Genomic DNA, 12,707 nt, shown 5'->3' with positions numbered 1-12,707 from the left:
CCCTCACCAGAACTTGCTATTGTCAGTTTTCTAAATTGTTTCTGCTCGGCAGAGGTGTGGTTTTACCGTGTGTGTCCCTAATGAGCAGTGACATGGAGCATCTTCTGAGGTGCCTGTTGATGGTGATGTCTGCTTCTGTGATGTGTTTGTTTAGATTCTTTCTGGACAGCCCCCCTTTTTGGTTAGTCTCCTGTTTTATTACCTCGTGATCAGAGAATGGGGCCCATATGGTTTCCACTTTTGGAATTTGATATTCTTTGTGGCCTAGAACATCAAGTTTTACAAATGTTTGATGGGAAGTTGAAATGAGTCTTGGGTTGACAGGAGGGGGCAGAAACCCAGTTCATACTAGCTTGGACCACCAGAGGGATGTCCCAACTAGGAAGGCCCCGGCGGATACTCTGGGTTTGTCCCAGGTTTCTCTCTATTTTTCTCTATTTCTCATTCTCTCCTTCTTAGCCTGCCTTTCTCTGTGTGCTGGCTTCAGTGTCTCTCAGTAGAAACGCTTATCAAGGGGTGGCGGGGGGAGGGCATGACAAACATCCCTCCAATTTAGCCACCTCAGAGGAAGCAAGACCCTCCCGCAGGGTCCTTAGGTGAAGGCCGGGGGAGGGCTGTAACTGCCCCAACTTGAGTCACGGCCATCCCCAAGCCAGGAGCTGCATAAACTCCCAGGATGCATGTCCAGCCCCACAGCCAACGCACACCCAACCACACGGAGAGAGTGAGGGTTGGCACCCCAAAGGGAGGTGGGTGCTCTCCCCAGAACCAGGGCTAGGGAGCCAAGCATACAGATACATCCTGCCAGGGAAACAAGATGCTCCATCAGGACACCAAAAGTACCAGGGTCTGGTCCTCTGAGGCCTCACCGTTTCATGCCCGCTGGGTCTGTGATTTCTCAGAAAGATACCTGAGAGTCTCAGCGGCAACTGTTCTCTCCTTAATTCTTCTAGTTGTGATACTTACCACTTGCTGCTTTTTTTTTTTTTTTTTTTGGCTATGCCGGGTCTTAGTTGCGGCACGAAGAATCTTTGTCGCCGCGTGCGGGATCTTTAGTTGCAGCACGCAATCTGCTAGTTGCAGCATGTGGGATCTAGTTCCCTCGCCAGGGAACGAACCCCGGCCTCCTACACTGGGAGCACAGAGCCTTAGCCACTGGACCACCAGGGAAGTCCTGCTACTTGTTGCATTTTAATGCTACCTCTCCTGCGTTAAAATTCATGAAAAGAAAACCTTGACGGGCTGTAACTTATTAAGATGCCACAGCCTTCTTTGTTCTGGTGCACAATTTTTTAATGATTTTTAAAAAATCAAACCAGCACCTCTTCACTTTTCTTCCCTCTCATAATTTCTACCTCTCTTACTCAAAAAGTCTGTCCTTCTCGAGTCTGCCCCCTCCCACCCCTGCCACCCTGCCACCCAGCCACCCAACTGTCCAAATTTGAGCATCTGAGTTCAGAAATGCTGACTATAAGCATAATGTGTACTCATCACAGAAATCTTGGAAAATATAGACAAGAAGCATCAAAAAACTAATTTTAATCTCACATAAAGTATTTTTATTATTTCTCTCCACTCGTTTTTTAGATGCATCTATATAGATATTTTTATAATATTGAGACCACACTGCATCTGTTTATTTAATCTGCATTTTTTAACCTAACATTACACATGGTTTCCACCATGTCATTTAAAAAGATCTCCTAAAACTTGTATTTTAAGGATCATAGAGAATCTCCTTGGACGAGCACAGCACACTCCATTTAAGTCAGCTGCCCGCTGATGGACATTGAGCTATTTCCAATTTAATGATAAGCTCTACTGCAGTGAACAAATCAGGACATAAATAAATCTTTCTGTACATCTCTGATTTTTTTTTCCTTAGGCAAATGGATAACAGAAGGGCGTGACTGGTGTTAAGGATCTGGAATCGCATTAGCAAATTACTTTCCAGAAACAATGAAGCCATTTGCATTCCCACCCACGGCGCATGAGGGCTGGTTTCACATAGTCACCCAACTTTTACCAGGGCCTTCTAAATTGATTTTTAATTTAATTGAGGACTTGAGGGGTTAAAATCACTAATATGCTCTTTCCTGGGATGAATTTGCCCCATGCCTACCTTCAAATTATTCATTTTTATGGCTAAGGCTGGGGTTACAGTTCTGTGCCAGGTGGTGTGGTGGATTTAGGGACGTACCAATTCCATTCCCACCCTTGAGGGTTTATACCCTGATGGGAAGGAATTTAAATCAAGAAACAATTAAAGAACAATACACAAATTAAATAAACCAAGAAACCCTCATGTACTCGCAGGAGGTCATCAAGCTGAAAAGGCCTGAATGAGCCTGTGAAAGTGAGAGGGAGGTTGTGTACACCTGGGGAATGCGGGAAGTTGGGGTAATTCTTTCCGTGGACATTTTGGCAATTCATGTCAGAGTCATAAAAATGTTTGAATGTTTTCATGGGATTTTTCAAACCAGAAAGAGTAATAAACTTTGATCAGAAGGAAATTATGCTAATGTCGCTACAAAGTAAATGGGCTGGGCTGCAGGCTGGCATGTACTGTCACCCCATACACATTGTCCCTAGTACATACTGTCCCCTTGTACATGCTGTCCCCTGGTACACACTGCCCCTGGGTCATGCCATCCCCTGGTACACAGTGCCCCATGGTGAATAGTCCCCTGGTACATACTATCCCTGGTACACACTGTCCCCTGGTACACACTGCACCTGCCATCCTTTTGCAGGTCCCATGGCAGTACATAAACTGCTCATACCACTGTCTCAGCCGTGGACCCTGTACCTGGTCTTTGTCTCCTCCACGTGAGGATGAGGATGAGGTTGATATGTGTCCCGCATGTAGTAAAGCATCAGAAGTCAGCTCCAATCTGCTGCTGTCTCTCCGGCAGGTGGTCTGAGGCAAACTCCACCAAGCCCGTGGATGAGCCCTGGCCTCTAAGTCTCTCCTGCCGCAGCCCCACTGTACCCAAGTCCTTCCCTGGCCATCTTTACCTTTGAGTGGCAGGAAGTACCTTCTTCATTCATTCAACAAGTTTTTGAGTGTCTTTTGTGCCTGAGCCCTCTCTACACAGTGGGGCCACAGCAGTGAACTAGCCAGACTTTGAATTGTGAGTCCTCCTACCTTGTTCTTTTTGAGATTGTCTTTTTTTTTTTTTAATATTTATTTATTTACTTTTGGCTGCATCAGGTCTTAGTTGTGGCACACAGACCCTTCGTTGCAGTATGCGGGCGTCTCTCTAGTTGTGGTGCGCGGTCTCCAAAGAGTGCGGGCTCAGTAGTTGTGGCTCACGGGCTCAGTTGCCCTGCGGCATGTGGGATCTTAGTTCCCCGACCAGGGATCAAACCAGTGTCTCCTGCATTGCAAGACAGATTCTTAACCACAGGACCACAGGGGAAGTCCCTTGAGATTGTCTTGATGATTCCAGGTCCTTTTAGAATTAGCTTGTCAATTTCTTTTTTTTTAAGTATGCTGAGATTTTGATTGCGAGTGTGGTAAATCCTTAGATCGAGTTGGGGATGTTGACATCTTAAAAATAGCAAATCTTCCAGCTCATAAACAGTCTTTCTTTTGGCCACGCATAACGGCTTAAGGGATCTTATTTCCCCGACCAGGGATCGAACCCGCACCCTCAGCAGGGAAAGCGCAGAGTCCTAACCACTGGACCGCCAGGGAATTCCCAACAGTCTTTTTTATTTAAATCTTCTTTAATATTTCTCCACAATAAAGAAATCAGAATATACTGAGGGGAGACTAGGGCCTGAATATTTTTATTATAGAAAATTTTTATAAAATTTGAGTTTTAAAAAACACATTAAACTATAACAAAGATCAAAGTAATCCGTGAGCTTAAAAGCTAGATAACTCAGGAAACAGTATTTTATATAAATTTATACATGCACAAGGTAAAATTTTTCAAATATTCACAAGGTCATAAACTGATCATTAAAAACCTCTTCAGAGACTTCCCTGGTGGTCCAGTGGTAAACAATCCACCTTACAATGCAGGGGACGCAGATTCAATCCCTGGTCAGGGAACTAAGATCCCACATGCCGCAGGGCAACTAAGCCCGAGTGCCACAACTACTGAGCCTGAGTGCTGCAAACTACAGAGTCCACACACCCTGGAGCCTGCAAACCACAACTAGAGAAGAGAAAACCCGCACACCACAACAAGAGAGAAGCCCGCACACCACAGCGAAAGATCCTGCATGCCTCAACGAAGATCCCACGTGCCACAACTAAGACCCAACACAGCCAAAAATAATTAAATAAATAAATAATAAATCTTAAAAAAAAAAAACACCTCTTCATTGCCCCCCAAAAGTAACCACTGTTATGCATGTCTTGAGTATCCTCTCAAAAGATTTGTATACATGCACCAACACACAAATTCCTTTTGGTTGCACAACAGAAGTAATATCATATATATTTGTAGAGGGCTAAATAATGGCCCCCACATAGACATGTCCAAGTCCTAACCCCCAGTACCTGTGAACGTGACCTTATTTGGAAATAGGGTCTTTGCAGATGTGATTAAGTTAAGGATGTCAAGATAAGAGCATCCTGCACTTAGGGTGGGCCCTACAACCAATGACTGGACTTAGAAGATTTAAAATGTCTTTATAAGAGAAAGGAGAGGGAGGTTTGAGACACAGAGAGACAGAAGAGAGACAGGGAAGGAGTCCATGTGAAGATAGAGGAGGAGAATGGAATGGTCTCTGTGCCAAGGGATGCTAAGGACTGCAGGCAACCACCTGCAGAAGCTAATAGCAGCAAGAAAGGATTTTTCCCCAGAGCCTTCAAAGGGAGCTTGGCCCTGCTGACACCTTGATTTCAGACTTCTGGCCCTCAGAACCTTGAGACAATAAATTTCTATTAAGTCATCAAGCTTGTGGTAGCTTATATGGCAGCTCTAGGAAACTCATACAATATTGCTCCATGCTTAGATTTTTCACATAATAACATACTACCTTGGAGATCTTATGTGTCCACCTGGCTGGGTTATTGCCCCCAGTTGCTCAAACACTAGGTGTTTCTGCAACAGTATTTTGTAGATGTGACTAACATCTACAATCCGTTGACTAGAGGTAAAGGAGATTTTCCTGGATAATCTGTGTGGGTCTCATCCAATCAGTTGAAAGACCTTAAGAAGAGAACTGAGGTTTCCCTGAGGAAGAAGAAATCTTGCCTGTGAACATGAATTCCAGCCTGCCCTTCCTGATGGCCTGCCTTAAGATTTCCAATTTGCCAGGCAGCCCACAATGGCATAAGCCAATTCCCTGCAATACATCTCTTTAGGTATTGGCATTTCTATATCGGTGTTTCTCTGGAGGATCCTACCTGATACAATCCACCCCCCAAATGAGGCTGTGGGCCCTGCTCTGTTGTCACTGCTGGCTGGGGTCCCTGCCAGCCCTGTTCCTCACTCTTACAGGGTAGCCTAACACAGTGCCAGGCCAAAAGAGCCACTAAAAAATATTTGCTGTGTGCATGGTCTCATGACCACCTCTGAACCCAAAATTCACCTTGCGAATTCCTATCTGGATGCACCCTCACTATCTTGTCCAACTCTGTCTACTGAAGTCGTGGGTACATTGAGGTGCCATTCATTCTGGGACACGTGCTCCCATCAGCAGCATTCACACTAAGACATGAGACTCTAAAAAGCAGCGACTGCAGGATGCAACTTGTACTAAACCCCAAGAAATATGAAATGGTGATGTCGACAGCAGCCCCTTTCACTTACATAGCCAGAACGTGTATAATAGAAGATTTCAGCCCCGAAGAGGAATATTCTATGAAAATACCTCAAAAGACAGTGGTCACCACTGTCATCTGAAATAACTGGGAGTTATTTCAGATGCTCACAGAACCTGTGAGGACATGCCCAGCCAAAGGAGCCGGGCTCCAGCACCTGGCCGTGCATCGTGATTAGATTAACAGCATTTCAACCAGTGTTTTGTTTCTGCAGTCATCATGGACACTTCTGCTGCAGGCCTGCATCCCTCTCACAGTCCAGAGAACAGAAAAACTTGATTTTTTAAACAAATGTTACTCTTTGCAGCAAGAGCTAAACATTGGAACAGCTCACCGTCTGTCAATCAGGATCTATTTATATAAACTACCATAGAGCAAATACAGAATATCATGGAGAGATTCAAAGGAGCAAGGTAGGTCTATCCACTTGTTGGGGAGCAACCTTCGAGCCATACAACTAAGAGGAAAAAAAGCAGCAGGCAGAACAGCCTTAGTGCACTACCATTTGTGTGACCAGAAGAAACCAGCGGGAGGGTGCACCAGGAGAAAACGCTCCACGCATCCTTGCTGGTTCAGGCACAGAAAGGCCCTGGAAGAAAACCTAGGAAGGGGTTGAGTTTGTTGCTTCCAGAGTGGAGAACTAGACTGCTGGGGACAGGAGGGGAGGGAGTTTTTTCAGTATCCATCTGAACCTTTTGGCACCCGGGGCATGTCCCACTCTCCTTGCTCAGTTAAGAGCCACAAAGGCCTATGGTGATGGAGGAGCAGAGCTGGAGGTTGGGGGGCTGGCAAGGTGCTGCCCGGCATGAGCAGGGGCCCAGGCTTGGACATGTCAAACTAGACATTCCCGCCGTCCTCTGGACCACCCTGTGCTCACCTGCAAAGCGGAATTTTCACGGTGCCTTTTGGTTCTAACATTCCTTGCCTCCAAATGCAGTTCCTCTGATTATCACTGAGATTTTTGCCAACAAGAAGCAGGAAAATGACTTTTTAAAAGAAAATGTGTCCTTTGGACTTATCTTCGTACTATCTCACCAAAGCAGCAGGATTAAAGAGGGTAATGAAAATCTCTTGTTTCATGTGACCTGAGCGACAGACATTTCTTTGTTTGGGTTCTTTTAGACAAGAAGTAACCCAGCAAATGAAGGGAGTAAACAAGAGCATGCATTTGATTCACAGGGGGATTTGCAACCCAGTTCTCAGGTCCATCACTCCTGAAACCGCTGGGTTTATCGATGGTGCCCACAGGATTTATAGAGGATGCTCAAGATCGCCTTTAGCATCCGGGGAGAACAATTAGCAAACTCACGATGTGTATTTGTTTACTGCTTTGAATCCCCAAGCTAATTATTGGTTTTTAAATAAGGACTTCACCCTAAATTTTAAAACTTTGTTAAGTGTAACTTATTGTTAAATTTGAGAAAATAATGTATGATATTTCACACTGGAAAACTGCACTCATAAAATCATTTTTACACTCTAACAATCCCGCACCAGGCAAAGGTTTGAAAAAAAGCAGATGTGGGATGTGTAACAGACGTGACTAATTTGTGTTAGAATACCACTGAAACCAGCTAAGCATCAAATACTTTCAGAAATGCCCTAGATGGACTTATACCTCCTAGAGTTGCTGAGAATTCGGGGACAGAGGCAACCCCATCTACCTGGGGTGGGAGTCTAAATCAGTGCCGATCCCTGGGGGACACTTTGGCAATAGCCAACAAAAAAAAAAGTAGACCCATTGCCCTTCAATACAGCATCAGTACAATACATGCTGTTCCAGAGATGTGCCAGCACCTTGCACATGCAAAGATAAAGATATTCAACCAGGGAATTCCCTGGCAGTCCAGTGGTTAGCACTCCGCGCTTTCATGGCAGAGGCCCCAGGTTCGATCCCTGGTCTGGGAATTAAGATCCCACAAGCCACACGGTGCAGCCAAAAAAAAAAAGATGTTCGACCCGTCAGAATGGTCATCCTCAAAAACTCTACAAATAGGGACTTCCCCGGTGGCACAGTGGTTAAGAATCCGCCTGCCAATCCCTGGTCCAGGAAGATCCCACATGCCACAAAGCAACTAAGCCCGTGAGCTGCAACTACTGAGCTTGCGTGCTGCAACCACCGGAGCCCACGCGCCTAGAGCCTGTGCTCTGCAACAAGAGAAGCCACGGCAATGAAAAGACCGCACACCGCAACGAAGAGTAGCCCCCGCTCGCCGCAACTAGAGAAAGCCCGCGCGCAGCAACGAAGACCAAACATAGCCAAAACAAAAAGAGTCTACAAATAATAAATGCTGGAAAGAGTGTGGAGAAGAAGGAACCCTCCTACACTGTTGCTGGGAACGTAAAGTGGTGCAGCCACTATGGACAACAGTATGGAGGTTCCTTAAAAAACTAGAAATAGAGTTACCATGGGACCCAGCAATCCCACTACTGGGCATATATCCGGAGAAAACGCTAATTCAAAAACATACATGTATCCCAATGTTCATAGCAGCACTATTTACAATAGCCAAGACATGGAAGCAACCTGAATGTCCACCGACAGAGGAACAGATAAAGAAGATGTGGTTTATATACACAATGGAATATTACTCAGCCATAAAAAAGAAGGAAATAATGCCATCTGCAGCAACAAGGATGGACCTAGAGATTATCATACTAAGTGAAGTAAGTCATATAGAGAAAGACAAATATCATATGATATCACTTATATGTGGAATCTAAGAAAATAATATAATGAACTTATTTACAAAACAGAAGAGACTCACAAACATAGAAAACAAACTTATGGTTACCAAAGGGGAAAGGGGGGTCAGGGATAAATTAGAAGTTTGGGATTAGCAGATACAAACTACTCTATATAAAATAGATAAACAACAAGGTCCTACTGTATAGCCCAGGGAACTATATTCAATATCTTGTAATAAACTATAATGGAAAAGAATCTGAAAAAGAATGTATTTATATATATGTGTGTGTATATATACATATATGTATAAAGGAGTCACTTTGCTGTATACCAGAAACTAACACAACATCAAAAATCAACTATACTCCAATTAAGAAAAAAAATAAAGATGTTCGTCACTGCACTGTTTCTAATAGTAAGAAATTGGAATCATGTACTGATATGATTGCAAAATTAATAAACGACACTCTTTAAAATAAAAGCCTTCTACAACAGAGGTCTCTCATAGGGGGCTGTGGTCTGGTCTCCAAAGCAACATCGCAAAGGAGTTGGTTAATTGTCGTTCCCTACCTCCTACAACAGCGTTCCTTAACCTCCCCAGCCCCCAGGATCCAAGGGGGGTCCAGTCTGTGCATATGTTTAGGGGCCATGCAATAGGCTAGGCGGCCTGGGGCGGGCCTCGTGCAGCCCTGGAGGGCCTACTGCGTGCAGGCTACCTCACTACTTCCAGACGTAGCCTGCCCGCCCCCACCAGGCACAAGTGGGGAATGGCAGGAACAGGCTCCACAGCCTCAGGACTTGAAGCAATTTACGATTCCTTGCCCTCATCTGTAAAATGAGGGCTGGGACAGGCTGCCCTTTGTAAGAAGTGTTCTAAACAGTGTGAGCTGCAGACGGCCTCGGGGGGGTCTCCTGGGTCAGGATGTCTGGGGTGGGGCCCAGGGTTCAATATTTGCATTGTGTGCCCAGGGGATACTTAGGCAAACTGAAAGCTTGAGAACTTCTGCAAGGGCCCTAACTGTGCTTATTTTTACTTGAGTTCTGATACATAAACACTGTGTGTCACGTATGTATAACATTTATCCATTGCATATACAGAGTCAGCATCACATAACACAGCTAGTCTGTAAGTTATACCTCAGGCTTGCAAATGTGAGCGGACCTGGTTGGGGGACAAATCATCACATTAAATATTCAAGTTTGTGCAATGTATTATACATCCTGAGTTTATCCCATGCAGACCATTGAGCGTGTGTCCAGTGTGGATGGTGTTAGTTACTCCTTTTAACCAACTCTGATTACGGCAATGAGACAGTATTTGTAAAAAAAACTAAGAGCTGGCCTGAAACTGTTTTGTAAGATGTAGCCAGTGTTATTTAGTTTTAACTGCCAAAGCTGACAGATCCAGGGTATTGGCTTCATCTCAATTTCTGACTTTTCCATTGACTTGAGAATAATACCGTCACATCATTCATTTCTTGTCTCGGTATCTTTGCTTTCGGATCCACAAGAGCAGCATGAAAATATTTAACCTTTCTTGGTGGTATTTCAGACATTAATTACTTAATATTTGTCATTGGCACTGTCACTTGCACAGAAAGAAAGTGGCATTAAACAGAGTACTTATGTTTGCCTGTATGCCTGTATTTTTTAATATCTTTTTTGTACATGTTTTAAACATTCTCATAAACAGTAAAGTATAAATGGAAATGTAGATAAACTATTCATGTTCCAGGATTAACTTAAGTATCAATAATTGCATTACTTTCATTGAAAATGTCTAAAGTATAGTCCTTGCATTCCTAAGGACTTGTATTGCCCAGTACTTAACCACTAGCTACACGTGGCTATTTAAATTTAAATTATTTAAAATTAAATTAAATTAAAAAGTAATTCCTCAGCAGCACATTTCAAGTGTTCACTAGCCACAGATGGCTGGCGGCTGACACACTGAAGTGCATGGACATAAGGCATTTCCATCCTCTCTGAAACTTCTACTAGACAGCGCTGTTACAGACTCTGCACTATATCCACTCATGTCTAGATGACAGCAAATGCTGAGGAACCATTTGTTGAATGAATAAGAAAATAATTAGTTCTAATTTGTCTTAATAATTCTTAAATGTGACAGTCAAAACAGAATCAGCTTTGGCCCAAACCCATGTTTTGACACAATTGGATTGGCTGGAATCATTCCTCAATTCTGCCAACTTCCGGTTTTGTTTTTAAGGAGCACTTCACAAACTTTGGATCACAAAACTTTGATAATTTAATTATAGTCAAATAGGTCATATTTGTTTCTCCCAATAAATTATCTAAACGTTATTTTACCCAAACTGGGCATCCCCAGTTGGATAGACAATGTATGTATTAAACCTTCCAAGAAATTGATTTTTTTCCCCCAATGAGTTAGGATCACATTCTGGACAAACTTATTTCTTAGGGAAAGAAAACATTCTCTTTTTTAATCTTTCTTTTCTTTAAAAAAAAAAAAAAATTAAGCAAGTATCCCAGGATAACATATATCATCAAGAGGAAACTGGAAACCTCCAGGGCAAAAACCTCACACCCAAGATGAATTCTGCAAGGAAATGTGAGTTGAAACTGATCCAGCTATTTGTAGGATTACAATAAATACACCTTTGGCCTCAGCTCCACAATTTACTGCCTGGCTCCACAAGATGAGGATACAAAAAGAGCTGTAGAGAGATTGTACGCAGTTCTCTCTACCCCAGGAGTGCAGGTTTTATCCCAAAACAGGTATTCTGGGCTGCAGCCCCCCCCAAGTAAGCAATCAACCCCCCACCAAAAGCAATCTTCCTTCTTCCCACCTCCTTTGCAAATAATATCTGAGTTTGCAAATGTTACTCAAGTTCTCTCCAGGATATCGTATGAACGTAACCTATTTAACCAAATAAACTGAAGAACATGCCAGAAATTGAAAGATGGGCTCCTGAAGTTCCATATTTTCTACAGTAGGCCTTTCCTATTAAAACAACAACAAAAATACATTTATCCTGCAGAATCCTTTATAAATATGGTTTTAATGATCAAAATTACATTGAGACAGTTTCCTGCAACAAGAAACGACTTTTTGACGTACTCAACCCATAGAGTACTTTGCAGCTGTGTCCAAGGGAAAAACAAAGCCAGAAAATGAATTTTGAGTTAAACTGTACTGATACGAAAAAAAAGTGCTAACGTATATCCCCTTTATTACTAGTTTGACTTGCTCTGATTCAAGATCTAAACGATTTAAGGGAAGAGTTGCTCACGGAATACCGATCTGAACAGCGTTAAGGGTGGCTGCCGAAGATGACCCCACCGGACTCCAGCCCACCGCCTTCTCTAAACCCGGTCCAGTCTCCTCTCTGCCGCATGCAATTGATCCAAAGGACATGGACTGCCAAATCCTAGCGGGCCCATTAACGACTTGGTCCTAGGTTAGAACCATGTCCTCAAATCCCGATCCCATCTCCTCCACATTCATTTCCTTAAAATCATGAAATAAATTTTTAAAAGGTGCAGTTGCTTTTCCCCCTACGTGCGCCCTAAAACTTGGGGGTTGGGTGCCACTCTTCACAACTTAAAGAACGAAGAGCCGTTCATTTCCACCAGATGCATTTTCCTCTCTCGCCTTTGAGATAAAAAGCTGGGCTGCTCCGTTTTTGCCGCTCACCTCCTCCCCCAGCACTTTGTCTTCCATTCCTTCCCCGCCCCCGCCCCAGCCCGTTTTGCTCCCACGCAAAATAGTACGACTGCCCGAGACCAAAGGAGACCAAGTTCAAAAATGCGGAGGGCGCCTGGGCCCTCCGCGCCCCAAGCAGCGCCCCTCGGGGACAGAGGCAGGAAGCGGCCGCCTCGCCGCGTCCCAACTTCCCCCCGCTTCGGGGCAGAACAATGGCTTTTTGTCCGGAAAACGAAGTTCGGAGGAGGCCAGGCGCACCCCGGAGACCAAGCGGGACTCGACTGCTGATCGCCAGGTCCGAAGAGGCAAGGCGCCTCCTTCTTCCCCGCGAGGGACCCGCCCGCGCTCTGCTGACCCACGCGCGCTGCCCGCGGCCCCAACCCACCCAGACCAGGCGCGCCGGACCCCCGCCCGGGGCGCGAAGCTGGTCCCGCCGTGAACAATGCGCGCACCGCCCCCAGGCACCGCCCCCTTGCGCTCATTGGCCCATGCCGGAACAGGGCGGCCCGCACGGGCTGGTGGCGGGCTGGGGCGCGCGGGGCGCG

General features: G+C 44.8%; 1 protein-coding gene across 1 annotated transcript in view; it reads left to right on the top strand.

Annotated features, from left to right (window-relative positions):
* Positions 1 to 12,601, top strand: part of ENPP7 (ectonucleotide pyrophosphatase/phosphodiesterase 7) — a 43,763-nt gene extending 31,162 nt beyond the window's left edge. The window contains exon 5 of the mRNA XM_067714236.1: positions 12,228 to 12,601. Coding sequence (XP_067570337.1) covers positions 12,228 to 12,601 — 374 coding nt within the window. The remainder of the gene's footprint in view (positions 1 to 12,227) is intronic.
* The last annotated feature ends 106 nt before the right edge of the window (positions 12,602 to 12,707 follow it).

This window comes from Pseudorca crassidens, chromosome 19 (assembly GCF_039906515.1).
Source record: "Pseudorca crassidens isolate mPseCra1 chromosome 19, mPseCra1.hap1, whole genome shotgun sequence".
Lineage (NCBI taxonomy): Eukaryota > Metazoa > Chordata > Mammalia > Artiodactyla > Delphinidae > Pseudorca > Pseudorca crassidens.
Note: the sequence above shows the minus strand (reverse complement) of the source record. Positions and strands in the feature narration are given on the sequence as shown.